Genomic DNA, 27,298 nt, shown 5'->3' on the forward strand with positions numbered 1-27,298 from the left:
TGAGTTGATCATCTCTGAAAGCACGTGACACACAATGCAGCTGGCCTGGAGACATTAGTAGCCCTGTGAATGAACTCAGGGTTTTCGTCCCAAATGGCATCCTACTCCCTTTATTGTGCACTACTTTTGGGCTACCCACAGGGCTCTTGTCAAAAGTAGTGCACTATGTAGGGAGTAGGGTGTCATTTGGGATGTAACCCAGTTGTCATTAGTCTACGGTGGTTCTGTAGGGCAACCACATTGTTTATCACCTTAGGATCAACCTGAGAGTGAAACCATCACACTTTCATCACAGTTTCAGTATCAGTCAATAAAACAGTTAATAGTATGAGTACAGACGCACATTGTGTTTTAAGAGAACCATGTCTTGTCTAGGTGTCATCTTGGCTCACCATCTTCAACGTTGCTGCTCGTGAATGGGCAGAACCTCAGGATTGGAGCAACATTTTTGGTTGCATTTGTATTGAAACCTTTTTTTAGTTTTGGTCATAGTTTATTCTTTCCAACCAGTTGGGTTATCTGCGTGATACAGCTGCAACATATGAAATTGACAAGCAAGCATTACCAATTTGAAAACTTGGGCCAACAAATTGTGTCCATCTATCTATAACCTCGCTGTTTTCAATCCTTAAGACTTCACAGTAGCCTCTTTGTCATTGTGTGTCCCAGGCCCTGATAGTCCTGCCACCATTATGAAGGACGTGACCACTCACACCCGGGCCGTCAAGCTCAAGCACAAGTCACTGGAAGACCGGCTAGAGCTCTGCCTACTGGAGCTGAAGAAGCTTTGCATCCGAGAGGCTGTGAGTACCCCTAGATATAGGACACACACGTTAGGTACAGACACATGTTACACACAGACTCACTCCACTATCAGGGTTCAGGCCATTTTCACCATGACATTAGTTGGAATTTCCCCATCAGTGAAACCATGACCGTGATGTCGGGGAGGGGGGGTGGGGGGGGTGCGCGTCTTTCATAGAGAGATGTTAATCAAGCTCTAACAAAGGCACAGAGGCCAATACGAAAGCTTAATATACTAAACTGATACTGTCAAGACTAGTGTGTTTTTATTTTGAGATGTTAATGAAATATTTGCCTGGCACTCAAACTACTGAGGCAATAAAGACTGCCCATAGTCTGAAATAAAAGGCTTTGGTTTGTTTTGTTGGGCTTTAAGACAAGTTGGTGCAATTAGGAGGCAGCCAATGGACCTTAAGTTTCCCTATTAGTCAACACTAAATTATCTCTCCCATATCTGGCTCTCAGCAACTAATTAAGCCCTGACAATGTCCCTGTCTCATCTGTCATCGTTATGAGGGGCTGCTTCCTAAACGGCACACTCTTCCCATAGGGCACTGGTCCAAAGTAGTGCACTATGTAGGTAATAGGGTGCCATTTGGGATGCAGACCAGTTCTGATCATTCTTTTCTGTTGAGAATTGGGCTTGGCTCTCCTGTCGGGACTTGTCTTGTCAAGGTGTGCTGCCCGGTAGGAGGCTCTGATGACACCTCTTCATGCTCTCAGGAACACGACAGTGACTCAGATCATGACCAACCGTTCTGACACTATTGTCTGTGTCTGGGAGAAAAAAATATACCTTTTTATTTAGACTAACACAAAACAAACACAGGGTGTGTGTTATGTCTGTTCCCAAATGAAATCGATAATAATGCACTTTCTCACACTCAGGTTGAGTTTGTGTTGCTAGAAGGTAGACCAGTGAGATTAATACACTGGGCCGGTGAGGCTTTAAGAATGTGTTGTGAAAGAGTAGGAACTATAGAAAAGCAGCATTGCGTAACAAACATTTGAGAACAATTTCCATGTCCCAGCATGTAAGGCAGGATAGATTTTTTTTAAACAATATTTCAAAATGAAGGGAAAATAAAATTAACTCAATGAGGGTTCATGGAACTTGGTAGATTTGGAGGAATTGGGGACCGATTGACTCTGAAGTACTAACTAATATAATATGTATACTGAACAAATATATGAACGCAACATTTAACCTTTTATTTAACTAGGCAAGTCAATTAATAACAAATTCTTATTTACAATGATGGCCTAGGAACAGTGGGTTAACTGCCTTGTTTAGGGGCAGAACGACTGATTTTTACCTTGTCAGCTCTGGGATTCGATCTTGCAACCTTTTCAGTTACTGGCCCAACGCTCTAACCACTAGGCTACATAGCCGCCCCAGGCATAGAAAACTTTCAAAGATTTTACTGAGTTATAGTTCATATAAGGAAATCAGTCAATTGAAATAAATTCATTCGGCCTTAATCTATGGATTTCACATGACTAGGCTGGGGTGCAGCCATGGATGGCCCTTGGAGGCCACAGGCCCACACACTGGGGATGAGTTTTGATCCCACAAAGGGCTTTATTACAGACAGAAATACTCCTCAGCATCCCCCCCTCAGATGATCCCGTGAAGAAGACGGTAGTGGAGGTCCTGGGCGATTCTCTGGCAACAGCTCTGATGAACATTCCTGCAGTCCGCATGCCAATTGGATGCTCCCTCAAAACTTGACATCTGTGGCATTGTGTTAAGTGACAAAACTGCACATTTTAAAAGTGGCCTTTTATTGTCCCCAGCACAAGGTGCACCTATGCAATGACCATGCTGTTTAATCTGTTTCTTCATATGCCACACCTGTCAGGTGGATGGAAATTTGTCTTCCAAATTTGAGAGAAATCAGCTTTTTGTGCATTTGGAAAACTTTTTTATTTTGGCTCATGAAACATGGGAACAATACTTTACATGTTGCGTTTTATATTTTTGTTCAATGTATATGAACTCATGGATACAATTTGTATGTCTCTGCATCCAGTATGAAGGAAGTTAGAGGTAGTTTTTCAAGCCAATGCTAAGTAGTGTTAATGCAATGACTGGAATTCTACGATAACATACTTCTAGTCATTGCGATAACGCTAGTTAGCAATTACCTTCAAACTGCACGCAAACATAAAAATGGTATCCACGAGTTCAACTGACTCTGGGGGTGTAGAGAAAAGGATTAATTGCCAAAATATCAAAGTATTCCTTTAACATACAGTGCATTCGGAAAGTATTCAGACCCCTTCCCTTTTTCCACATTTTGTTACGTTACATCCTTATTCTAAAATTGATTAAATTAAAAATGTTCCTCATCAATCTACACACAATACCCCATAATGACAACGCAAAAACAGGTTTTTTGACATTTTGGAAAATGTATTAAAAATCAATAAATGAAATATCAGTATTCAGACCCTTTGCAATGAGACTCGAAATTGAGCTCAGGTACATCATGTTTCCATTGATCACCCTTGATGTTTCTACAACTTCATTGGAGTCCACATGTGGTAAATTAAATTGATTGGACATGATTTGGAAAGGCACAACTCCTGGCTATGTAAGGTCCCACAGTTGACAGTGCATGTCAGAGCTAAAAGTCGAAGGAATTGTCCGTAGAGCTCCGAGACAGGAGTGTGTCGAGACACCGATCTGGGGAACGGTACCAAAACATTTCTGCAGCATTGAAGGTCTTCAAGAACACAGTGGCCTCCATCATTCTTAAATAGAAGTTTGGAACCACCAAGACTCTTACAAGAGTAGGCCGTCTGGCCAAACTGAGCAATCAGGGAGAAGGGCCTTTGGTCAGGGATGTGACCCAAGAACCCGATGATCACTGACAGAGCTCCAGAGTTCCTCTGTGGAGATGGGAGAACCTTCCAGAAGGACAACCATCTCTGCAGCACTCCACCAATTAGGCCTTTATGGTAGTGGCCAGACGGAAGCCACTCCTCAGTAAAAAAGTCACATGACAACCCGCTTGGAGTTTGCCAAAAGACACCTAAAGAACTCTGAGACCATGAGAAACAAGATTATCTGGTCTGATGAACCCAAGATTGAACTATTTGGCCTGAAAGCCAATCATCCCTAGGGCACATCCCTACGGTGAAGCATGGCGGTGGCAGCATCCTTCGGTTGGGATGTTTTTCAGCTGCAGGGGACTTGGAGACTTGTCAGGATTGAAGGAAAGATGAACGGAGCAAAGTACAGGGAGATCCTTGATGAAAACCTGCTCCAGAGCGTTCAGGACCTCAGACTGGCGCGAAGGTTCACCTTCCAACAGGAGAAAGACCTGAAGCACACAGCCAAGACAACGCAGGAGTGGCTTTGGGACAAGTCTCTGATTGTCCTTGAGCAGCCCAGCCAGAGCCCGGACTTGAACCCGATCGAACATCTCTGGAGAGACCTGAAAATAGCTGTGCAGCTACACTCCCCATCCAACCTGACAGAACTTGAGAGGATCTGCAGAAAAGAATGGGAGAAACTCCCCAAATACAGGTGTGCCAAGCTCGTAGTGTCATACCCGAGAAGAATCAACAAAGTACTGAGTTAAGAGTCTGAATACTTATGTAAATGTGATATTTCAGTTTTATTTTTTAATTAAAAAAAAATCTAAAACCTTTTTTGCTTTGATTATGGGGTATTGTGTGTAGATTGATGAGGGGACATTTTTGTTTAATCCATTTCAGAATAAGGCTGTAACGTAACAAAATGAGAAAGTCAAGGTGTCTGAATGCTTTCTGAATGAACTGTACATTATTTTTGTTGTGTTGCATTAACAGAATAAGATTCCTCACATTTGAACCAGCTTACATCTGGTGTCTTTTTTCCATGTCATATAGGAGCTGACTGGTCGGCTGTCTGCAGACTACCCTTTGCTGCCTGGGGAGAAGCCGCCTCAAATCCGCCAACGAATCGGAGCTGCCTTCAAACTAGACAAGCAGAGCATCCCACAAGGAGCAGTGGTAAAGAGCCTGACAGGGTTTGGGCATGGACAATATTGTAATTTACACTGACTATCCCTTTAACAGTAGTTGTAAAAGCCACACACACAAGTGTACTAAGTAAGTACTGAAGGCCACTCCCGTGGTTCCCCTTGGAGAAATATTATGTTTCTCAATTCAAGCCATGGCCCTACCTTCCTTGCCACCAACCATCAATAATCAGGCTTCTTTCATCGTAAGTGCCAGGAAGAGATCTTTGATGTTCAGTCACTCATGTTTGCCCAACCTCCTTTTGTCACATCCTGTAGAATTCTGAGCTGAACTCTGTGGAAGCTGAGCTATCCCTGCAGCTGCAGATAACCAAAGCGGTCCAAAGACTGTGCTGTGAGGAACACCAGAGCAAGGCGGTGAAGAGAAGCCGGTTACAGCAGTGCAAGCGTGAGGAGAAGAAAGTCAATCAACTGCAGGAAACAGCATTTCAGCTGCGCCTACAGCACGGGCGGTCTTCACCACGGCCAGACTGCACTAGCACACAGAGAGGTGAGCTCCGCCCTGCTGGCCAACTGATAAAATAACATTGAAATCTTTCCTCTCTGACCTGAGAGGAATGGAATACCAGTGCTCTTCCCATGGATTAATACGGTTGTTTGCTATGCTTTTGTTTTCAGATCAGGGCACTTCTGATGATAGCTCTCTGTCGGATTCGGTACTGCTCGACGAAGGTTAGAGTCACTGTGCAAAAATGTAACTTGTAAAAGTTATATGGATAAGCATGCTATACCACCAAAGTACCTAATAACACTGAATTCAATTGTATCTTTACTTTTCTCTAGTAGAGGAGATTAGTCAGTCATCTCAACCATCCGTGGAGCTCCCTCACCTAGGAGGACCAGTAGATCCTCCCCAGCCTCCTCTTGACCCCTCACAACCCCCTGGGCCTAGCCCCCACCAGCCTCCCACTACTACTCCAACCCTGGAGGAGCTACAGTCACGTTTCAACACCAGCCTGGAATTGGAGGCCCCTCCCATCGAGCACTCGCCCTGGACAGAGTCCAGTCTGGACCAGCCTTACCAGAAGACCAAGAAGAAGTCACGCTCTGGTAGCAGCAAGTCATGGTAAAGGCCAAGGGAGAACCCACTGTGCCTCCTGTAATTTTATATGAATACTACCCTTGAATTTATTGTACAAGAAAGCCCAAGAATAGCTATAATTAAAGCTTCACGGGTTGGTGAAAGCTCTCTTAAACACAAGTCATTATAGCTTGGTAATTGTTTCCATGTAGCCTAATATAAGATTAACTTGACTTTTTGAATTCATGCAGCTCCATAGTTGAACCCAAATGGATCTACCTTTATGAGAAACCACAAGATCAGGAATCTGCTTTGGCAGCACTTATATGAAACTTAAACTCCATTTGAAAAATGAGAGTTCCTTTTCAAGTGGTTTCGCTCAAGTTGACATTAATACGTACCTTGTTATTTTGGGGAGGATATTACTTGGGAACATTCTGATTCAAGTCGTGACTCGTCTTTGAGTGAAAGCTCAAATAGACTGATACAAGGGCACATGGAACAGGTTCAAGCGTGCAAATTACACGCACTCATTTGGCCAACTCATGGCTCTCCTCTGAATAAAAACATCTTCAAGGTTTAGTCATTAACCCAGTTCTCTCTCCTTCCTGTCCATGTTGTTACCTTTCTGCAGTAGTCCAGCCACGACCCCTGTGTTGCCTCCTGTGGACGCCTGTTGTAGAGACACGGCCCTGACACTGCAGTTCTCCTCCCATCTCAAACTGAGCTACACCCAGTCCAACAGCGCCCCATCCACCCCGGAGATGCACCTTCGCCGCCAGCTCTCTCTCAGGTCATCACATTAAAATGTTTTACATTTACATTTTGGTAGTGGTTCTTAGAGTGACTTAGTCAGTGCATTCGACTAAGACATCCACACCTCAGTCACRCAACACCACTGTCCAACATTTGTATATTTCATTCACACTGTCCCCACACCGCTTGAATCTTGAGACTGTCTCACTGTATCTTACAAATGAGTGTTGAGTTTTGTACTGTTTTGGCCTTGTTTGTAATGCTTTTATGTAATATTTTAGACTTCCCAACATTGAGCCTCCATTGAACCTGGATAAGGATCGAGGACGTACCCGTGTTCCCAGGAGGCTACTAACGGATTACGTGGTAACGTCTCCAGGCGAGTCCCCTGTCCTGAGGGCAGGCTACGGAAATCCCATATACCATTCCAGCTCTGAGACTGAGGACAGTAACTCTGAACACTCTGCCCCATCCTACACCAGTTCACCATGTCGTGAGATGCCTTGTGACCTGCCCAGGCAGTCTCAGCTCACCTATAAGTACCAACACTCCAGCCCCAATGACAGTCATCGACCAATGGCCTACCCCCCAGGCCCCAGCTTCTACCAGAACCCCCAGCACCAGTCCAGCCCCAGCTTCCACAGGGGTTACTATGACGACAGGATGGTCTACCCTTCAGAGATGGACATGACCAGGCTGTATCATGGCACCCCGCTCCCCTGTCACCCCAGCCAGTATGAGCACTGGTACGAGGAGGCCCCTTTGCACCCCCAGCGGGCTCTCAGGTCCCTGCCCCCTCACATCAGACTGTCCCGCGCCCCTTCGCTCCGGGAGTATCCCCACCACCCATCCAGAGGCCTCCCCCAGCAGGTGGTAAACGAAGAGCTCAAGTCGTGGCACCAGCGCAAACAGTTCAGACCTCGCTCCCTGGACAGACAGGGCGCGGCCAGGGTGAGGAGTGTACAGTCACCTCTCACCCAGCACAACAAGTACCATGAACAGTACCATGAACAGGTAAACTGCCACAATGGCACTTCACTCTCTAAATGACTGTATTTGCTCAATTTGAAGTTATTGTCTTTGCAGAAGTACTGTTAGCACCAGGCAGGTTCCCTGTAACTTAATATCACTGGATTATATTACTGTCAGGTCGGTGTCAGTCGGTGCACCGCAGGCTTTAGAGAAGGGGATTTCTAATCAGTTAAGATGGATGATACGGAGGTGCTGTGTCCAGGCCCGTCTGCAAGTTCCATGGAATCAACAGAACTCTTTTAAAATGTTTGTGTCGTATATTAATGCGGTCTTTACAAGTTAACTTACTTTGCCAAACTCACACAGTTCAGTAGAACACAATCACACCTGACACACAAACAAGTATTACCTCCATGAACTAGTAAGCAAACTATGTGAGGACAGGACAACACACAACTCTTCAATGATACTCGTCTCAGCACGTTTTATGACGGGGAAGGCAACCCTGTTCCTGGAGTGTCGCAGGTACTGCAGGATTTTGTACCAACTAGACACCACACGGAACTACTAAGGTAATTGATCGGTTCGGTAATTGATAGGTTCAGTTATTACCTAAATTCAGCACTCCTGGTGTTCCAGGTTGGTTAAATCAAAAGCATGAAGTACCTGCAGCAATCCCGGACCAGGGATGCCTACCTGTTTTATGACTTTCAATCTACACACAATCTACACACAGTACCCCAAAATGACAAAGCGAAAACATGTTTTTTGAATTTTTTGCAAATGTATTAAAAATACAAAACAGAACTTCATATTAAAAATACTAAACCATATTCAGACCCTTTGCTATAAGACTCAATTGAGATCAGGTGTTTCCATTGATCATCCTTGAGATGTTTCTACAACTTGATTGTCTACCTGTGGTAAATTCAATTGATTGGACATGATTTGGAAAGGCACACACCTGTCTATATAAGGTCCCACAGTTGACAGTGCATGTCAGAGCAAAATCCAAGCCATGAGGTCGAAGGAATTGTCCGTAGAGCTCCGAGACGGGATTGTCGAGGCCCATATCTGGGGAAGGGTAACAAAAAATGTCTGCAGCATTGAAGTTCCCCAAGAACACAGTGGCCTCCATCATTCTTGAATGGAAGCAGTTTTGAACCACCAAGACTCTTCCTAGAGCTGGCAGCCGGGCTAAACTGAGCAATCGGGGGAGAAGGGCCTTGGTCAGGGGGGTGACCAAAAACCTGATGGTCACACTAACAGAGCTCAAGAGTTCCTCTGTGGAGATGGGAGAACCTTCCAGAAGGACAACCATCTCTGCAGCACTCCACAAATCAGGCCATTATGGTAGAGTGGCCAGAAGGAAGACACTCCTTAGTAAAAGGCACATGACAGCCTGCTTGGAGTTTTCCAAAAGGCACCTAAAGGACTTTCAGACCATGCGAAACAAGATTATCTGGTCTGATGAAACCAATATTGAACTCTTTGGCCTGAATGCCAAGCGTCACGTCTGAAGGAAACTTGGCACCATCCCTATGGTGAAGCTTGGTGGTGGCAGCATCATGCTGTGGGGATGTTTGTTAGCGGCAGGGACTGGGAGACTAGTCAGGATCGAGGGAAAGATGAACGGAGCAAAGTACAGAGAGATCCTTGATGAAGACCTGCTCCAGAGCGTTCAGGACCTCAGACTGGGGTGAAGGTTCACCTTCCAACAGGTCAACGACCATAAGCACACAGCCAACAAAACACAGGAGCGGCTTCGGGACAAGTCTCTGAATGTCCTTGAGTGGCCCAGCCAGAGCCCAGACTTGAACACGATCGATCATCTCTGGAGAGACCTGAAAATAGCTGTGCAGCAACGCTCCCCATCCAACCTGACAGGAGCTTGAGAGGATCTGTAGAGAAGAATTGGAGAAACTCCCCAAATACAGGTGTGCAAATCATACCCAAGAAGACTCAAGGCTGTAATCGCTACCAAAGGTGCTTCAACAAAATACTGAGCTAATGGTTGAATCCTTATGTTAATGTGATATTTTTAGTAAAAAAAAATTATACATTTGCAAAAAAATGTGTCTAAAAACCTGTTTGGGATTTGTGATTATGAGGTATTGTGTGTAGATTGATGAGGGGGTAGAAAACTGTTTAATCCATTTTAGAATAAGGCTGTAACGTCACAAAATGTGGAAAAAGTCAAGGGTTATGAATACTTTCCGAATGCACTATCTTTTGAGTTCAGATACAGTTTAAGAAAATCTATGGAGGCAAGTGGTGAGTCAATGTGATCTTGAGACATTGAAATGGTTATAATATGAGAGGCAATTGGTATCCTGAGTTTTTTTTTCTCTCCAGGGGGCAAGGCATGGGAAAGGTCTTGCGTAAGTGTAAAACCCAGGTGCCACATTCCTGTATCGTTTTACTGTCTACCCTTCAGCGATGATTTATATTGCCAGCTGTTGAAAAAGCATGGGCAGCTGTAGTACAGTACTGGATCTAATATTTTGCAGCAGTAGTAGTAGTAGTAGTAGCAGCAGCAGTAGTAGTAGCAGCAGTAGCAGCAATTCTTAATTTCAGGGGATGGTCTGATCACAGCAAGTAAAGGAGGTTTGAGAGATGTTCAGACAGCTGCAGTGTGGGAGTGAACATACTGTACGTGTGGGCCCTCCCATCGTCAACCTCACCCCTGAATCATACAGTGTCACGCTGAGTCACATTGTGGCTCACTGTAGAGAAAAATGACACACCCTTGTGGGTCAGCTGCTGAAAGCCAAGCATTTTCAGACACTGGCTGAAGTCAAATAAAGTTTTGATTTGTTTTGAACTCTAATGACCTTGTTATGGAGCTCTCAATGGTGAAGTTATACCACAGTGCTATGAACTGCACTTCCTTTAACATATTTGTATATCCAACTTCCTGGTGTTGTGAGAACTGAGTAATACAGCAGCTGAGCCCTTGGGTTGCAGGGAACCACCAGTAGAAACATTATTGCAATGATCTACTTTGTTGCCTTCTCTCCATACTATGAACTTCCAATAATGTTATTTCTTGTGATATTTAAAAGCCTAACTCTGTTAGTACTGACTTGAAAAAACAGACATTGAAATAAATGTTCCCTGTTTTTGTCGTCCCATCTGCAGGTTCCCCAGAGACGTGTCATCCAGAGGGCAGCGGACGGGTCCCAAGTACAGTGGTTTGTGGATGACAACTCTGAGATCGTCAGTCAGGTGTAGGACTAGTGAGAGGGCCCCCAGTGCCACCCTCTCTCTGGAAAGCTTTGACCTCCCCTGGCCCACAGAGCCCTATTTATTCATTAATTTATTACATCACTGGACCTGGTGCTGATATGAGAGAGAGCGAGAGACTGGGAATAATATCAAAGAGGATCTGAGGCTTTATATTATTTACTTCAACATGTTACCCGGGCAACAAGAAAGTCAACTTAAGGCACAAAGCAACAGACCACAACGTTCCCCTGGTGCCTCCCTTTTTACTGAAAGAGCCGCTTTGTTGAACATTCTTTCATGGTTAGTTTGTTAGCTGTTTTTTGTACGGATCTATTGATGGGTTAAGTACTATCGAAAATGTTTCTAAAATATATTTAGATGTTGTTTTTATAAAAGGAAAAAGTTTCTCTTTAGAAATGAATAAATAATGAAATAAAGATTTATACTGTTAATCCTATCAGTGTCATTCTGTTAAACTTCACTTCCTTCAGAGTTGGGAATTCAGTTCCAACAGGAAGTTTCTGAGTGGTGGTATGCATAGAATCAGAATAAGTACCAATATTATTATCATTGGTTACACATTATTTTGTCATCATTCGACCATTCAGCATTGACGGTGCACTATCTTTTATCAATTTACTAGTCTCTCCCTGACAGACATTTGCAGCAAAAAGCTCATTGACTGACAACCAAGTTCAAGTTACTGCCGGTTGCCTTCATGGCTCATGATTGCCCCCTGCTTTTGGACATGAATTATGCCCATGATAAACCCTTATTTTATAATGCATTATAATACACTTTTTGTATATAGATAATTGGTACTTGAAAGTTGGACTTTTATTTAACCATGGATGTCACATTGAACAATACATACTACAAAACAACTTAAATCAAATATTGGGGGTGGGGCAGGGATTTTAAGAATCCCCCCAAGAAGTTGTTTTTGGGATTACCATGCTATTTCAATGTCAATACATTCTGTTATGCAGCATAATTAAACATTTGATTTCCAATTTTGGGATGAAGTTGGCAAAACATTGCAATGGCCAATTGGAAAACCAATTGTCATTAAACGTAGTGTCAAAAATCTTAGGAATATGTGGGACAAGAATATAACATACATTCTGTTGCTAGTGACAAGGTGAAATTAAACAAAATGGCACAACCAGAATGTAAATGAGGCTCAGGTACAAAACCTGTGGAGAATTTCAATAAGGGAATGTCAACTGCTCAGAGGAGCCACAGACTGCCAATCTAATATGCTAAATTTACACACTTGAGGATAAAGAACCTGTTTCTGATCTTCATCCTGATATAGCCACGAGTTCATATGATGGAGTGTCAGTGGTGCAGCTCAATAAAATCTCAGACACCCAAGATATTGGGAATGAATACTACCACTTAGAGACAAAGTCGTAGTGGAGGTTTATCAGATGAGGAAATCGTAAGCTCTATGAAAACTGAATCAAATGAGCAGCATGTAATTGGAGAGGTTGACATCGAAATAAGCGAGGATACACTGAAGGATCTACAGACCCTACTAGGTATTCCGTACAACCTTTTTACTGTGGCACCCAGAATAGTTTTTGTCAGAACAGGGCAGAATGCTTCAGGAAACCGTGCTTAGACAGTGGAAAAGTTTTCATTTTATAACAAGTGATGATAAGCAGAAATAAGGGATTACTCTCTCTCAGTAGTAGATGTGTTTCCCTTTAAAACAATCCCCTTGAACACAGCTAATAGCTAGCTAACGTTAGCCAAACCAAGCTAACTAGCTACTGTTAGTGCAACCCTAAGTAACAGTACATATGAAGACAAAAAATGTTCAGGTCTACTGTACATCTTACTGTAGAAATTATTGTTGAAAACAAGTCTAGGTTGGAGCTGTTGCTGTTAAACTGATTGAAGCAAGATGCTTTTTGAGGCAAACGCACACACAGTTCTGGGTTGCTTATCTACAGCAGGAAGCGGTCTCCTGCCTGACTGAGAAAGCAGTAGATGCTCTGATCCAGTTTGGCACCACATACCTATGCGAGTCAGGGTTCTCAACTCTGGCATACTTTTTTTTTTAAGTACAGAAACAGACTCAAAGCTGAGCATGACCTCAGGGTTGCACTGTAATAAACTTGAGCACAGAAAAGGCATGCTTGTTGAAAACTTCAACCAGCCACACACATCTGATTAGGACTGTGTTTGTGTGTGTGTGTTCTGTTATACATCTGTGTGATGTGATCAATTAGTTAATTCCAGTTCAGAATTAAAATGATTTATTGTATTTTAACAGCAACAGTTTCAACCTAGACAGATATTTAAGTGTTTTTAATCAGGAAAAATAAGCATGAATTGCTATTTATATGGGTATTTCATTTAATTGTCATTTTTTTTGTCTATATTGCATTTGTTTTAAGCATAAGGGCAATGAAATGTACAAATATTTACGTCTAGTTGCATGTTTTCATAAGCTTTGGTCCCAGGAAAACATAGAATTTCTCATTTGGGTCCTTAAGAACCCCTGGCATAAGCCAGTATGTATTACATATACAGTGCTTCAAATTGTGGCCACCAATGGAATGGGTGGAGTAAAAGGCCAGCAACACTGCGTATTATTAAAAGCTCCATGAAATGACACCATACGTGTACATTTTATATACCCGACGAAGTATTTCCTACAATACTTTTACTGCGGCACCCAGATACAGACCCTACTAAATATTCCCTACTGTAAAAACGGCCAGCTCATCTCCTTTCCAAGACCCCAAATGTATTTTTTTTATTTTTATTGAAATAAGGTCTTGGTAATCATAATTTTATTAGCCAATCAGCAGCCTTTTTCCCCGGGATGTATTGTAATACTGGACCAGGCTGGGCCTGGTTTTTGTCTCCTGCTTATTCTCAGTGGTGTAAAGTACTTAAGTAAAAATACGTTAAAGTACTACGTTTTTTTGTTGTATCTGTACTTTACTTTACTATTTATACTTGACTATTTATACTACTTTTACTTTTACTTCACTACATTCCCAAAGAAACTTTATACTCCATACATTTTCCCTGACACCCAAAGGTACTCCTTACATTTTGACAGGAAAAGGGTCCAATTCACGCACTTATCAAGAGAACATGCCTGGTCATCCCTACTGCCTCTGATCTGGCAGACTCACTAAACACAAATGCTTTGTTTGTAAATGATGTCTGAGTGTTGGAGTGTGCCCCTGGCTATCCGTCAATAAAAATTAAATAGTGGCGTCTGGTTTGCTTAATATAAGGAATTAGAAATTATTTATACTTTTACTTTTGATACTTAAGTATATTTTAGCAATTCCATTTAATTTTGATACTTAAGTATATTCAAAACCAAATACTTTTAGACTTTTACTCAAGTAGTATTTTACTCTGTGACTTTTACTTTTACTTGAGTCATTTTCTTAATATATCTTTACTTTTACTCAAGTATGACATTTGAGTACTTTTCCACCACTGCTTATTCTACCTCCTTAGAATTTTTTTATTTTCTTTATGTTTTATTGTGCATGCAGTTAAATAAGCACAATTAGTATCACAGAGAGTGGTGTTGTATGTGTGTGTGTGTGTGTGTATCTTCATTAAACCCTTGAACTGGAACTACTGCTTCCTTGGGTTCTGAACGGACACCCTGTGGTGGTTGCTACCGGCCTAAAATCCAGCACCTACATTTTTCATCCCTTTTTATTGGATTCTTAGAATTCATAAACAACCCATATTTTTCACCTAAAATACTTCTACTACGGAACCCAGAATAGTGTTTGCTCTATAAGCCAATATGTATTCCATATACAGTGATTCGCATTGGTGGCATTTATTGGAACTTGGAACATGTTTTAAAAGCCAAATGTCACTTAAATATTAACAAATATGAATCATTGTAATTTTTTTTCTCATATATCATGAATAAATACAGGTTATTGACACTTTTCTACTATTATGCGGGGACTTTTATTTTGAAGATTTCCGTGACCCAGAAGTACTTTTTTGTGTGTTGATGCTGGAGATGTGCAGCTGTTGGATGCCAATCGCCGATACATCCCACCGAGGAAGAAGAAGAAGAAGCGGTGCAGCCAATCGTTGGAGGAAGACTCACGTTTACCCAGTTATTCTTGCTGTAGGCTACTAAAATATGGAAAAATCTCTCAAACTGCACTCCGATCTAGCAGAGGACGTGGCTACGTCTTCGAGCTTTCGTCAATTCAAGATAAAACACTTCCACTTGGATCTAAGCGTGGACTTTGAGAAGAGAACTTTGAGAGGAACTGAAACGCTACAGCTGAAATGCATCCAAGATTCTCAAAGCGAGCTACTGTTGGACATTCATCCCTCCCTCTCAATGCAAGAGGTGTCCTACTGCCGAAGTGAAGATGATTCGGATTCGGTGAAAGTAGAATTCATGACGCGCAATTTCACCAGTTATGGCACCACACTGGTTGTAAAATTCCCTGCACCATGTAAAATTGAGGAACAGTTTCGAGTGGTGGTCAAGTTTCTTGCTTCGGATGGACCAGGGGTAAGAGAATGTCATTCAGCCGTCGTAACTAGAGTCACTCTACCTAGCAACAACAACACTAGCTTGTTACTTCCAGATGATTGGTTACTAAGAATGTATTTCTATTTGAACCTATACAGAAGAAAATTATAAACGCAACATGTAAAATGTTGGTCCCATTTTTAATGAGCTGAAATATATATATATATATATTTTTTTTTACATACGCACAAAAAGCTTATTTCTCTCATTTGTGCACAAATTTGTTTATATCCCTGTTGGTGTACATTTCTCCTTTGCCGAGATGATCTATCCACCTGACAGGTGTGGCATATCAAGAAGCTGATTAAACAGCATGATCATTACACCGGGCTGGGGACAATAAAAGGCCACTCTAAAATTTGCAGATTTGTCACAACACAATGCCACAGATGTGTAAAGTTTTGAGGGAGTGTACAATTGGCATGCTGACTGCAGGAATGTCCACCAGAGCTGTTGCCAGATAATTGAATGTTAATTTCTCTGAGATAAGCCACCACCGTCGTTTTAGAGAATTTGGCAGTTCAACTGGCCTCACAACTGCAGACCACGTGTAACCACATCCGGCTTCTTCACCTGCAGGATTATCTGAAACCAGACAGCTGATGAAACTGAGGAACATTTCTGTCTGTAATAAAGCCCTTTTGTGGGGGAAAATTATTTCTTATTGGCTGGGCCTGGCTCCCCAGTGGGTGGGCCTGGCTCTCAATTGGGTGGGCCTATGCCCTCCCAGGCCTATGGCTGTGCTCCTGCCCAGTCATGTGAAATCCAAAGATTAGGGCCTAATGAATTTAAATAAATTGACTGATTTCCTTATGTGACCGACCACCTCGATTCGGTCTTATGTAGAAAAATGTGAATGTTAAAAATAAAAATAAATCAATGTTGGATAAAAGTAGAGACTGGTATATCATGCACTGCAGTTGAAGAACAATGGGAAAGTAATTCTGCTTTAAAAGTTCAGAAACTTGTAACCCCACTTTTGAGAAAATGGTCCTGGAATGTTTTGGCACACCTACTGGAGAGCTCTTCTTTGTCTACATCCATTCAGCATCGTTCACACCTTCTTAGCCTCACCCTTCTCTTTCAGGATTCACATGTGAGGCCATGTGTTAAACAGAGTGAGTAGTTTAGTAAACAACCAAAGATTAAGACCAGAAGTGGTAAAAGTAGTGACCTACAATAAGGAAAAATTCCAGGTAAAAATACACTATCTAGTCCTTGGCCTGTATCCTAATCTGATTTTGATGCAGGTCATGTTGTTCTTCACATTACCGTCTTTGGTAACACACACGATATCAAATATGATCTAACTTTATAAGTCACATCCACAGGATACAGATGGTGTAAACTGTACAGTAAAATGGTTACTTGTGCAGTAGCAATATAAAAAAGTGTCCAGATACAAATATTTTATAATTATTAGATGATGCTTACCTGACACACATGAAATACAATAGATGGCCATAAGCACCGCCAGACACACCTGACTAACTTGACGGGTCATTTAATCATCTGTCGAAGTGGAGTCTTGTTTAGCCATGTAGCTAGCTAACTAAGCAATAAACTGACATAATCCCAACTCACACTACTACCTATACAAACATTGTCATAGCTGTAGTATGAATCTGCAGGTAGCTAAAGCTAACAACTAGGTTCTCTGATTCAAATAATATTACTACACAGATCATACACGTAACGTTCCATAACTAGCTAACAGTACTCTTTATCTTGCAATGAAAACGACTCTGACAAAATTAAAAACGTATATCTTAAAATGTAGCTAGACTCTTACCCGTCCGTATACATGGATGAACACTTCACGGTAGACTGGAACCATTTAACTCTGTGTTGTTTGTAGCTACATCTTGTTTGGCCAGCGTTGTCAAGTCACTCCGGTTTACACTGACTTTGGCGTGTGCAGAAAGTAGCCCATCACTTTTTCCAACTGATCTGTCGATTTAGCAGCTGCTAAATTCAGGGCGTCAATGTTGTTGAGAAAGGTCCTTTCTACCGCGCCGTTTTTTAAATTATGAACTGTAACTCAGTAAAATGGTTAATTGTTGCGTTTTATATTTTTGTTCAGTATATTTAAAACCGTAAAACCTTTTTTCTTTTCAAATTAGATCAACTCTGTTGGCTATACATTATATTCATAGTCTGCAACGTTTCATGGTTTTTAGTTTCACATTTCTTGGAAGTATGCACTCCATTTGGAAAGTATTCAGACCCCTTGACTTTTTCCACATTTTGTTAAATTACAACCTTATTCTAAAATGGATTATGCCCCCCCCCCCCCCTCAATCTACACACAATACCCCATTACGACAAAGCGAAAACAGGTTTTTTTTGTGATCCGGTGTTCGGATCACAAAGGAACATTTGTGAGACGCAGAAAAAATGAAAGATGCTGGAGGAGTTCTTGACGCCATCTGTCAGGCATGGTGGAGGTAATGTGATGGTCTGGGGGTGCTTTGGTGGTAAAGTGGGAGATTTGTACAGGGTTAAAGAAATCTTGCAACACCATGCCATACCCTGTGAACGGCGCTTAAGTGGAGCCAATTTCCTCCTACAACAGGACAATGAAAGCACAGCTCCAAACTATGCAAAAGCACAGCTCCAAACTATGCAAGAACTATTTAGGGAAGAAGCAGTCCGCTGGTATTCTGTCTATAATGGAGTGGCCAGCACAGTCACCGGATCTCAACCCTATTGAGCTGTTGTGGGAGCAGCTTGACCGTATGGTACGTAAGAAGTGCCAATCCAATTTGTGGGAGGTGCTTCAGGAAGCATGGGGTGAAATCTCTTCAGATTACCTCAACAAATTGACAACTAGAATGCCAACGGTCTGCAAGGCTGTAATTGCAGCAAATGGAAGATTATTTGACGAAAGCAAAGTTTGAAGGACACAATTATTGTTTCAATTAAAAATCATTATTTATAACCTTGTCAACGTCTTGACTATATTTCCTATACATTTTGCTACTCATTTCATGTATGTTTTCATGGAAAACAAGGAAATATCTAAGTGACCCCAAACTTTTGAATGGTAGTGTACCTTATCTACATAAGTATTCAGAACCTTTGCAATGAGACTCTAAAATGAGCTCAGGTGCATCCTGTTTCCATTGATCATCCTTGATGTTACTACAACTTGATTGGAGTCCATCTGTGGTAAATTAAATTATTGGACATGATTTGGAAAGGCACACACCTGTCTATATAAGGTCCCACAGTTGACAGTGCATGTCAGAGCAAAAGCCAAGCCATGAGGTTGAAAGGAATTGTCTGTAGAGCTCCGAGACAGGATTGTGTCGAGGCACAGATCTGGGGAAGGGTACCAAAAAGTGTCTGCAGCATTGAAGGTCCCCAAGAACACAGTGGCATTCTTAAATGGAAGCAGTTTGGAACCACCAAGACTTCCTAGAGCTGAGCAATCTGGGGAGAAGGGCCTTGGTCAGGGAGGTGACCAAGAACCTGATGGTCACTCTGACAGAGCTCAAGAGTTCCTCTGTGGAGATGGGAGAACCTTCCAGAAGGACCTATCTCTGCACCACTCCACCAATCAGACCTTTTATGGTAGAGTGGCCAGAAGGAAGACACTCCTTAGTAAAAGGCACATGACAGCCTGATTGGAGTTTTCCAAAAGGCACCTAAAGACTCAGACCATGAGAAACAAGATTATCTGATGAAGCAAAGATTGAACTCTTTGGCCTGAATGCCAAGCGTCACGTCTGGAGGAAACCTGACACCATCTCTACGGTGAAGCATGGTGGTGGCCGCATCATGCTGTGGGGATGTTTTTCAGCGGCAGGGACTGGGAGACTAGTCAGCATCGAGGGAAAGATGAACGGAGCAAAGTACAGAGAGATCCTTGATGAAGACCTGTTCCAGAGCGCTCAGGACCTCAGACTGGGGCGAAGGTTAACCTTCCAACAGGACAATGACCCGAAGCACACAGCCAGACAACGCAGGAGTGGCTTCGGGACAAGTCTCTGAATGTCCTTGAGTGACCCAGCCTTGAGCCTGGAGTTGAACCTGATCGAACATCTCTGGAGATACCTGAAAATAGCTGTGCAGCTACACTCCCCATCCGACCTGACAGAACTTGAGAGGATCTGCAGATAAGAATGGGAGGAACACCCCAAATACAGGTGTGCCAAGCTTGTAGCATCATACCCAAGAAGACTTGAGGCTGTAATCACTGCCATTGGTGCTTCAACAAAGTACAGAGTAAAGGGTCTGAATACTTAAGTAAATGTAATATTTCAGTTTATAATGAATAACTATGCCAAACATTTCTTAATCTGTTTTTGCTTTGTCTTGATGGGATATTGTGTGTAGCTTGAGTATTTTTTGGTTATTTAATCCATTTTCGAATAAGGCTGTAACATAACAAAATGTGGAAGGGGTCAAAATATTTTACGAATGCACTGTACATAAGTGCAACAAATGAGTGCCTATTCATGAAAACTGCATCATCCTCATTAAACCCAGCATACATTTGTAGATATCATGGCTGGAGCCTGCTCAGACTGCCGAAAAGAAAGAGCCTTTCCTCTACACCTCTGGCTTCCCTGTGCTGAACCGCAGCCTGTTCCCTGGCTTCCACACCCCCATGACTAAGAGCCCCTACTCGGTTGCTGTGAAGGTAAAGTGTGCCACTACCACCACACTCAAGCCCTGGTCTCTGCCCCCCCTTACCCACTAGGTGTGCTGGCTGGATCCAGAGCAGACAGCTGGGAAGGCCAAGCCTTACGTCTTCACCCAGGGCCAGGCCGTGCTCAACCGCTCCTTCTTCCCCTGCTTTGACACGCCGGCTGTCAAGAGCACCTACTCGGCCGCCGTGAAGGTGAGCCCCTGGACTGGACTCTGAATGAGCCAATGTCCATGGGAGGATAACCACAGAGACAATGCTGTCTCACAATCTATTTCTCTTTGCAGGATAATTAAGCTTCTGTGTTTTTATTTTTTGTCATTCACATCTTTTTTGTCTATTGTCCTGTTTATTCTATTTTGCCCTGTCATTCAACTTCATGTGCTTTGCCTTGTTGTGTTCACTTGTTTTTCAATACTTAAAGCACTCTGAATTATAGGTCTAGTATTAACACACATTGCTGAAAAAGCTCTTAACGTATGGTGGGAAACTCACCTTATCCACCATTCTGACTACTTTGTCTGTATTAGTAATGGATATTGGTACCATCATCGATCATGATGACTCTGGCCCAAGACTGCCCTGTCTGCCTCCACAGGTTCCTGATGGTTTCACAGCAGTCATGAGTGCCAGTAAGGGAGAACACAGGATGGCAGACAACACGTTCCTGTTCACCATGGAACAGCCCATCCCTTCCTACCTGGTGGCCTTGGCTGTAGGAGACTTAGTCTCTGCGGAGGTGGGGCCAAGGTGAAAGAGTCTCTACGTTGCCTTTTTAAAATATTTTTTTATTTAACCTTTATTTAAGGTGTCAATTAAGAACAAATTCTTATTTACAATGACGGCCTAGGAACAGTGGGTTAACTGCCTTGTTCAGGGGCAGAACGACAGCTCTGGGATTTGATCTAGCAACCTTTTGGTTACTGGCTCAACGCTCTAACCACTAGGCTACCTGCTGCCCCTGGTGGCCTTGGATAGGTCCCAGATCTGTTTGTGCTGTTGATTTGTTTGTGCTCAAGCCAAATATGACAATTCCACAAGGAATTGTCAAGAGATCAGAAATAGACTGGCACCCAGGCTAGGCCTCTAAATCTTGTGACAGTTTGACAATTTGTTTTGGTCATGTAAGGGGCGTAATTTGACAGTGTTAAGCGTTCTGCTTCTAGTATAGACCTCACCTACCCTCACGTTAGGTACAAGACAATATTCCTCTCCCGTCTAAAGCATTTATTGATAACAACCTGGGCGTGTTGGTCATTGACCCGCAAAATGCATTCTCTGTGTCAGACTGATTAGAGAGATGAGAATCAAAAAGCAGGGTGAATGTTCAACTTGAATGAAAACTGCACTTGCTACTTATGGGCCATAAAATGCTGCTGAAGAATGTGCTTTGAAGAACATGCGTGATAGTGTTTGCTTATGGAGTTTCAATGCTTGGTAGTAATTGTACATCTGTATCTTTTAGGACCCGAGTGTGGACAGAGCCATGCCTGCTGCAGGCAGCCAAGCAGGAGTACGACGGAGTCATCGAGGAATTTCTGGTTGTGGGAGAGAAACTATTTGGACCCTACGTCTGGGGAAGGTGAAATTCCCCAATTAACAATATGGTCCAATACTTCAGTGGTCAGTCAACAACCCTGGTTCTGAAGAACTACAGGGAATGCAGGATTTTGTTCCAGCACTGCACTAAAACACAAGACCTGACAACAGCTAATCAACACCTTGATTAGTTGAATCAGGTGTCTTAGTGCTAGTCTAGAATAAAAAAAACTGCACACTGTAGCTCTTTCCATGACTAGGGATGGTGACCACTGACTTTGCGCTTTCAGTGTCATGACTTATTCTGCTTATAAACATACAGCTACATAATTGGTTCGTCTCCTCAGGTATGACGTGCTGTTCATGCCACCGTCATTCCCCTTCGGGGGCATGGAGAACCCCTGCCTAACTTTCGTAACCCCATGCCTCCTGGCCGGAGACCGCTCACTGGCTGACGTCATTGTGCACGAGATCTGCCACAGCTGGTTCGGTAATCTGGTAACCAATGCCAACTGGGGTGACTTCTGGCTCAACGAGGGCTTCACCATGTACGCCCAGCGCCGGGTGTGCAGGGAGATCTACGGTAAGAGACTGTCAATCAATCAAATTGATTTTATAAAGCCCTTTCGACATCAGCATAGTACATCACTTTGCCACAGTTTGTCTACTGTAGACCAGGGCTCTCCAACCATGTTCCTGGAGAGCTACTGTCCAGTTGGTTTCACTCCAACCTTCATCAAGTGCCCCTAATTCTAAATAATTAGCTGGTTTATTAGCTGAATCAGGTTAGTTACAACTGAGGTTGGAGTGAACCTACAGAAAGGTAGCTCTCCAGAAATAGGATTGGCGAGCCCTGCTGTAGCATTGTATGATGGGCTCATCCTCAAGTCCCACAACTCTTTCCATTTGAAAGTAAACAGTAGTTGTCTACACAGCTATTTGTGCATACCTGGCTGTCTTATCACTCTCAAAGCCCTGATGTCTATTGTGTTATTATTTGCAGGAGAGGCCATCACTAGTCTGGAGGCAGCGACTGGGAGGGCTTTACTCAGACAGCACATGGACAACACCGGAGAGGACCACCCTCTCAATAAACTGCGTGTGAAGATCAAACCAGGTCAGACTGCTTACATTTAGCCTTGACTGCTAAGGCTAAAGCCAAGACCAATTCCATTAGTAGCCCAGTGGTCTTAGTTTAATTAGTAGTTAATCCCACTGAGATTTGCCTATGGAGCTGCAGACCCAATAGAACTGATACACTTGATCATGACTGCTCAAGTTAAAGCAAAACATTTTATTTTCTCCCATCCCTCAGGTGTTGACCCTGATGACACTTACAATGAGACGCCATATGAGAAGGGCTTCTGTTTCGTCTCTTACCTGGCCCACCTGGCTGGAGACCAGAGTCACTTCGATGCCTTCCTCAAGGTTGGTGTTGCTTCTCATTCTACAGTGCCTTCAGAAAGTATTCATACCCCTTGACTTATTCCACAGTTTGTTGTTACAGCCTGAATTAAAAATGTATTTAAATATGTAATTTTAATGACAAAGTGAAAACATGTTTTTTGAAATGTTTGAACATTTATTGATAATTTAAATACAGAAATATCTATTCACACCACTTTGCTCTGACACTCCAAATTGAGCTCTGGTGCATCCAATTTCCTTTGATCATCCTTGAGATGTCACTACAACTTGATTGGAGTCCACCTGTAGACAATTCAGTTGTTTGGACATGATTTAGAAAGAAACACACCTGTCTATATAAGCAGTGGTGGAAAAGTACTCATGTGTCTTTACTTGAGTAAAAGTAAAGATGCATTAATAGAAAATGTCTCAAGTGAAAGTCACCCAGTAAAATACTACTTGAGTAAAAGTCTAAAAGTATTTGGTTTTAAATATACTTAAGTATCAAAAATAAATAAAATTGCAAAAATATTCTTAAGTATGGTCCCGTGTGGCTCAGTTGGTAGAGCATGGCGCTTGCAACGCCAGGGTTGTGGGTTCATTCCCCACGGGGGGACCAGGATGAATATGTATGAACTTTCCAATTTGTAAGTCGCTCTGGATAAGAGCGTCTGCTAAATGACTTAAATGTAAGTATAAAAAGTAATTGGACCATTTTCCTGTCAAAATGTAACGAGTACATTTGGGTGTTACGGAAAATGTATGGAGTATAAAGTACATCATTTTATTTTGGAATGTAGTGAAGTAAAAGTTGGCAAAAATATGAATAGTACAACAAAAAACTTATTGAGTAGTATTTTAAAGTATTTTTACTAAAGTACTTTACACCACTGTATTAAAGGTTTTACAGTTGAAAGTGCATGTCAGAGCAGAAACTATACCATGAATTCCAAGGACCAGTCTGTAGCTCGCCGAGATGTGATGAGGCATATATCTGGGGAACGGTATAAAACTATTTCTAGAGTGTTGAACGTTTCCAAGAGCACAGTGGTTGCCATCATTTGAAAATTGGAAAAATATGGAACTACCCAGACTGCTTAGAGCTAGTCGTCCGACCAAACTAAGGAACCGGGCAAGAAGGATCTTGGTCAGGGTGGTGACCAAGAACCCAATGACCACTCTGACAGAAGTACAGAGTTCCTTGGCTGATAGGATGACCTGCCAGAAGGACAACAGTCTCTACAGCACTTCACCAATCTGGGCTTTATGGGAGTGGCCAGATGGAAGCCACTCCTGAAAAAAAGGCACATGATAGCATGCCTGGAGTTTGCAAAAAGACACGTGAATGAATTCACGCGGCAAAATATTCTGTGGTCTGATGAATTTTTAAAAAAACTACTTGGCCTGAATGCAAAGCACTATGTCTGGTGGAAACCAGGCACAGCTAATCACCCGTCGAACACCATCCCTACTGTGAAGCATAGGGGTGGTAGCATCATACTCTGGGGATGTTTTTCAGCGTCAGGGACTGGGAGACTGGTAAGGATAAAGGGAACAATAAATGGCGCCAAATACTGGCAAATCCTTGATGAGGACCTGCGTCAGAGTGCAAACAACCTTAGACTAGAGCGAAAATGTTACATTCCAACAGGAGAATGACCCCAAGGATATAGCCAAAGCAATGCTGGAATGGCTTCAGAAAAATAATGTGAAGGTCCTTGAGTGGCCAAAGCCCAGACATGAAACCCATTGAAAGACTGCTAGGTGTGAATACTTACAGTACCAGTCAAAAGTTTGGACACCTACTCATTACAGGGTTTTTCTTCTATTTTTACTATTTTCTACATTGTAGAATAATAGTGAAGACATCAAATATGTGAATGTGGGAACTCCTTCAAGACTGATGGAAAAGCATTCCAGGTGAAGCTGGTTGAGAGAATGCCAAGAGTGTGCAAAGCTGTCATCAAGGCAAAGGGTGGCTAATTTGTAGAATCTCTTTTTTGGACTTTGCTATTATTCTACAATGTAGAGAATAGTCAAACTAAAGAAACTCATTCTAGAGTATGCGTGTCAACTTTTGACTGGTACTGTATATGTATATTAGGGCAACAGTCTGACATGTGGGTGTTTCTTCTCACAGGCCTACGTTGACAAGTTCAAGTTCCGCAGTGTTATGGCAGAGGACGCTCTGGAGTTCTTCCTGGAGTATTTCCCTGACCTGAAGAAGAAAGGAGTAGACATGATTAAGGGTAAAACACAGTAGTTGCTTTTAGTGTTAGATTGGCCTTTTAGGGTCGTAGTTGCCTTTTTATAATGAGTATTTAAGCTTGGAAGTGAGATTGTAACAGCAAACTGACCTCACTCTCCTTGTGGTCTCTTTGCTAGGTCTGGAATTTGATAGCTGGCTCAATGTGCCCGGTTGGCCTCCCTACCTCCCTGACCTGTCGGCTGGCAAGAGCCTGATGAAGCCTGCTGAGCAGCTGTCAGAGCTGTGGGCTGCTGAGGTCCTGGATATGGCCAGCATCAAGAAGACCAACATCCAGGCCTGGAAGACTAACCAGGCTGTCTACTTCTTGGAAAAGATCATAGAGAAGTCCCCACTGCCTAGAGGTAGGACACGATGGTAACAACACTTCTGTACTGATACCTTTAGCACAATCGTTGTTCTGAAGATGCATGTGATTCACCCCAATTCCTCAGTGTGTGGATCTCTATTCTTTATATCATTACTTTACTTTTTGTAACTTGCACCTGGATGTGCGCACACTACTTTTGAAATGAGTCACACCAATGATGTACCATCCCTCCGACTTTGATAAGGTAATATGGAGAAACTGGAGAAGCAGTACCCTCACATCGTGATGTCAAACAACGCTGAGCTACGACTGCGCTGGGCCCTGATGGTCGCCAAGAATCATCACCAGCCAGGATATCAACATGTGCGCAGCTTCCTCAGCTGCCAGGTCAGAAAAACAAATGTTTGGTCCTCAACTTATAGGGCCTCCCGAGTGGCGCAGTGATCTAAGGCACTGCATCACAGACACTACAGACTCGGGTTCGATCCCAGGCTGTGTTACAGCCGGCCATGAGGTGGCGCACAATTAGCCCAGCGTCGTCCGGGTTAGGGAAGGGTTTGGCCGGCCGGGATGTCCTTGTCCCATCGCGCTCTAGTGACTCCTTGTGGCGGGCTGGGCGCCTGTAAGCTGACTTGGTGGCCAGTTGTACGGTGTTCCCTCCGACACATTTCCGGGTTAAGCGAGCAGTGTGTCAAGAAGCAGTGCGGCTTGACAGGGTCGTGTTTCGGAGGACACATGGCTCTCGACCTTTGCCTTTCCCGAGTCCGTACAGGAGTTGCAGCGATGGGACAAGACTAACTACCAATTGAGGAGAACAATGGTTAAAAGTACAAAATAATAACAATAAATTATAGTATTTGTCAGGCACATTTTTTTAGGCTAGTTTGTTTTATTATAGTAAATATAATATATTTATGTGTGTGTGATATACCATATGTGTATTTTTATAGTGTCCGTTTAAAGTTAAGAGTATTTTTCAGGTGTCTGAAACAATCATGTAAATAGTAGTATCTTAGCATATTAAATTGTATCTTGCTCCCAGGGGAAACAGAAGTACACACTGCCTGTGTACCGTGCACTGTGGAATGGATCAGAGGAGACCAGGGCTTTGGCCACAGAGATCTTCAGTGCCACCTCCCATCAGCTCCATGTCAACGTCCGCAACTACGTCAAGAAGATCCTTGCCTGAGCGCATCATAGGAGCTGAACATGAGATCCAGAGTCTAGTCTCACTGACCCTGGCCTAGAGATATAATAGAGGAGTAGTAGTCTTACCCAGTACTTTCAGATGGCCTCCTTTATTTAAATGTACTGTACCAGGTTAGATTGAGATGCCAATGTCATCTAGCTTGGTCAGTGGTTACCAAGGAAAAGAGGCCAATTTACATATTTTACGGTTCAATTTAGGTATTTACGCAGGCCAGCCTTAAAGGCTCTGCTGTGGGTATGTCTTACTTAAAGTACTTGCTGTGGGAGGGCATAATACTAATTAAGTAGTATTGGTTAAAAAAATGAAAAAAAAATGAAGGGAAAATAAAACTAGGTATTACTTTGTTGTATTGAGTATGTAAACCATTGATTATGCTTTTTTTCACCCAAACTAAGCTGAATTTAAATGTTCTAAACAGTAAAAGTACATTCTTTTGAAGTAAATCTAGTAGTTGGTTTTCAAGATTCAATGCATCTTCTTGATTTCATTGCATATGCCATCCACAGCATACTTTATTTTACTACCTTTTATGGCAGAATATTTCA

The 27,298-nt window shown here is 42.7% G+C and overlaps 2 protein-coding genes across 8 annotated transcripts in view; both read left to right on the top strand.

Moving 5' to 3' along the window:
• Positions 1-11,264, top strand: part of LOC111965246 (innate immunity activator protein) — a 40,489-nt gene extending 29,225 nt beyond the window's left edge. For 5 of the 6 annotated variants that reach the window (XM_023989334.2, XM_023989328.2, XM_070444041.1 and 2 more), the window contains exons 3-10: positions 670-803; positions 4,684-4,806; positions 5,094-5,325; positions 5,454-5,507; positions 5,619-5,901; positions 6,491-6,649; positions 6,894-7,626; positions 10,726-11,264. In XM_023989334.2, coding sequence (XP_023845102.1) covers positions 670-803; positions 4,684-4,806; positions 5,094-5,325; positions 5,454-5,507; positions 5,619-5,901; positions 6,491-6,649; positions 6,894-7,626; positions 10,726-10,818 — 1,811 coding nt within the window. In that variant the 3' untranslated portion in view covers positions 10,819-11,264. The remainder of the gene's footprint in view (positions 1-669; positions 804-4,683; positions 4,807-5,093; positions 5,326-5,453; positions 5,508-5,618; positions 5,902-6,490; positions 6,650-6,893; positions 7,627-10,725) is intronic. The other variant, XM_070444044.1, reaches the window with a different exon arrangement.
• A 3,556-nt stretch (positions 11,265-14,820) lies between these two features.
• rnpep (arginyl aminopeptidase (aminopeptidase B)) lies at positions 14,821-27,222 on the top strand. 2 transcript variants are annotated; one of them, XM_023989370.2, is made up of 11 exons: positions 14,821-15,346; positions 19,875-20,015; positions 20,620-20,771; positions 21,487-21,603; positions 21,908-22,143; positions 22,564-22,677; positions 22,876-22,988; positions 25,108-25,216; positions 25,353-25,577; positions 25,788-25,930; positions 26,586-27,222. In XM_023989370.2, the coding sequence occupies exons 1-11, from the start codon at positions 14,963-14,965 to the stop codon at positions 26,730-26,732; spliced, it is 1,881 nt and encodes a 626-aa protein (XP_023845138.1). In that variant the 5' UTR covers positions 14,821-14,962; the 3' UTR covers positions 26,733-27,222. The 2 variants fall into 2 exon arrangements, with proteins under 2 accessions (XP_023845138.1, XP_023845131.1); XM_023989363.2 differs by lacking the exon at positions 19,875-20,015 and adding an exon at positions 20,076-20,216.
• The last annotated feature ends 76 nt before the right edge of the window (positions 27,223-27,298 follow it).

The sequence above is a fragment of the Salvelinus sp. IW2-2015 genome, linkage group LG1 (genome assembly GCF_002910315.2).
Source record: "Salvelinus sp. IW2-2015 linkage group LG1, ASM291031v2, whole genome shotgun sequence".
NCBI classification, from domain to species: Eukaryota; Metazoa; Chordata; class Actinopteri; order Salmoniformes; family Salmonidae; genus Salvelinus; species Salvelinus sp. IW2-2015.

Bases quoted from the DNA above. Each gene is read 5' to 3' on its own strand.
- rnpep (XM_023989370.2), top strand. From the start codon at position 14,963: ATGGAAAAATCTCTCAAACTGCACTCCGATCTAGCAGAGGACGTGGCT. The intron at 25,217-25,352 runs GTAAAACACAGT...TCTCTTTGCTAG, and splicing joins AGGAGTAGACATGATTAAGG to GTCTGGAATTTGATAGCTGG. The intron at 25,578-25,787 runs GTAGGACACGAT...GACTTTGATAAG, and splicing joins GAAGTCCCCACTGCCTAGAG to GTAATATGGAGAAACTGGAG.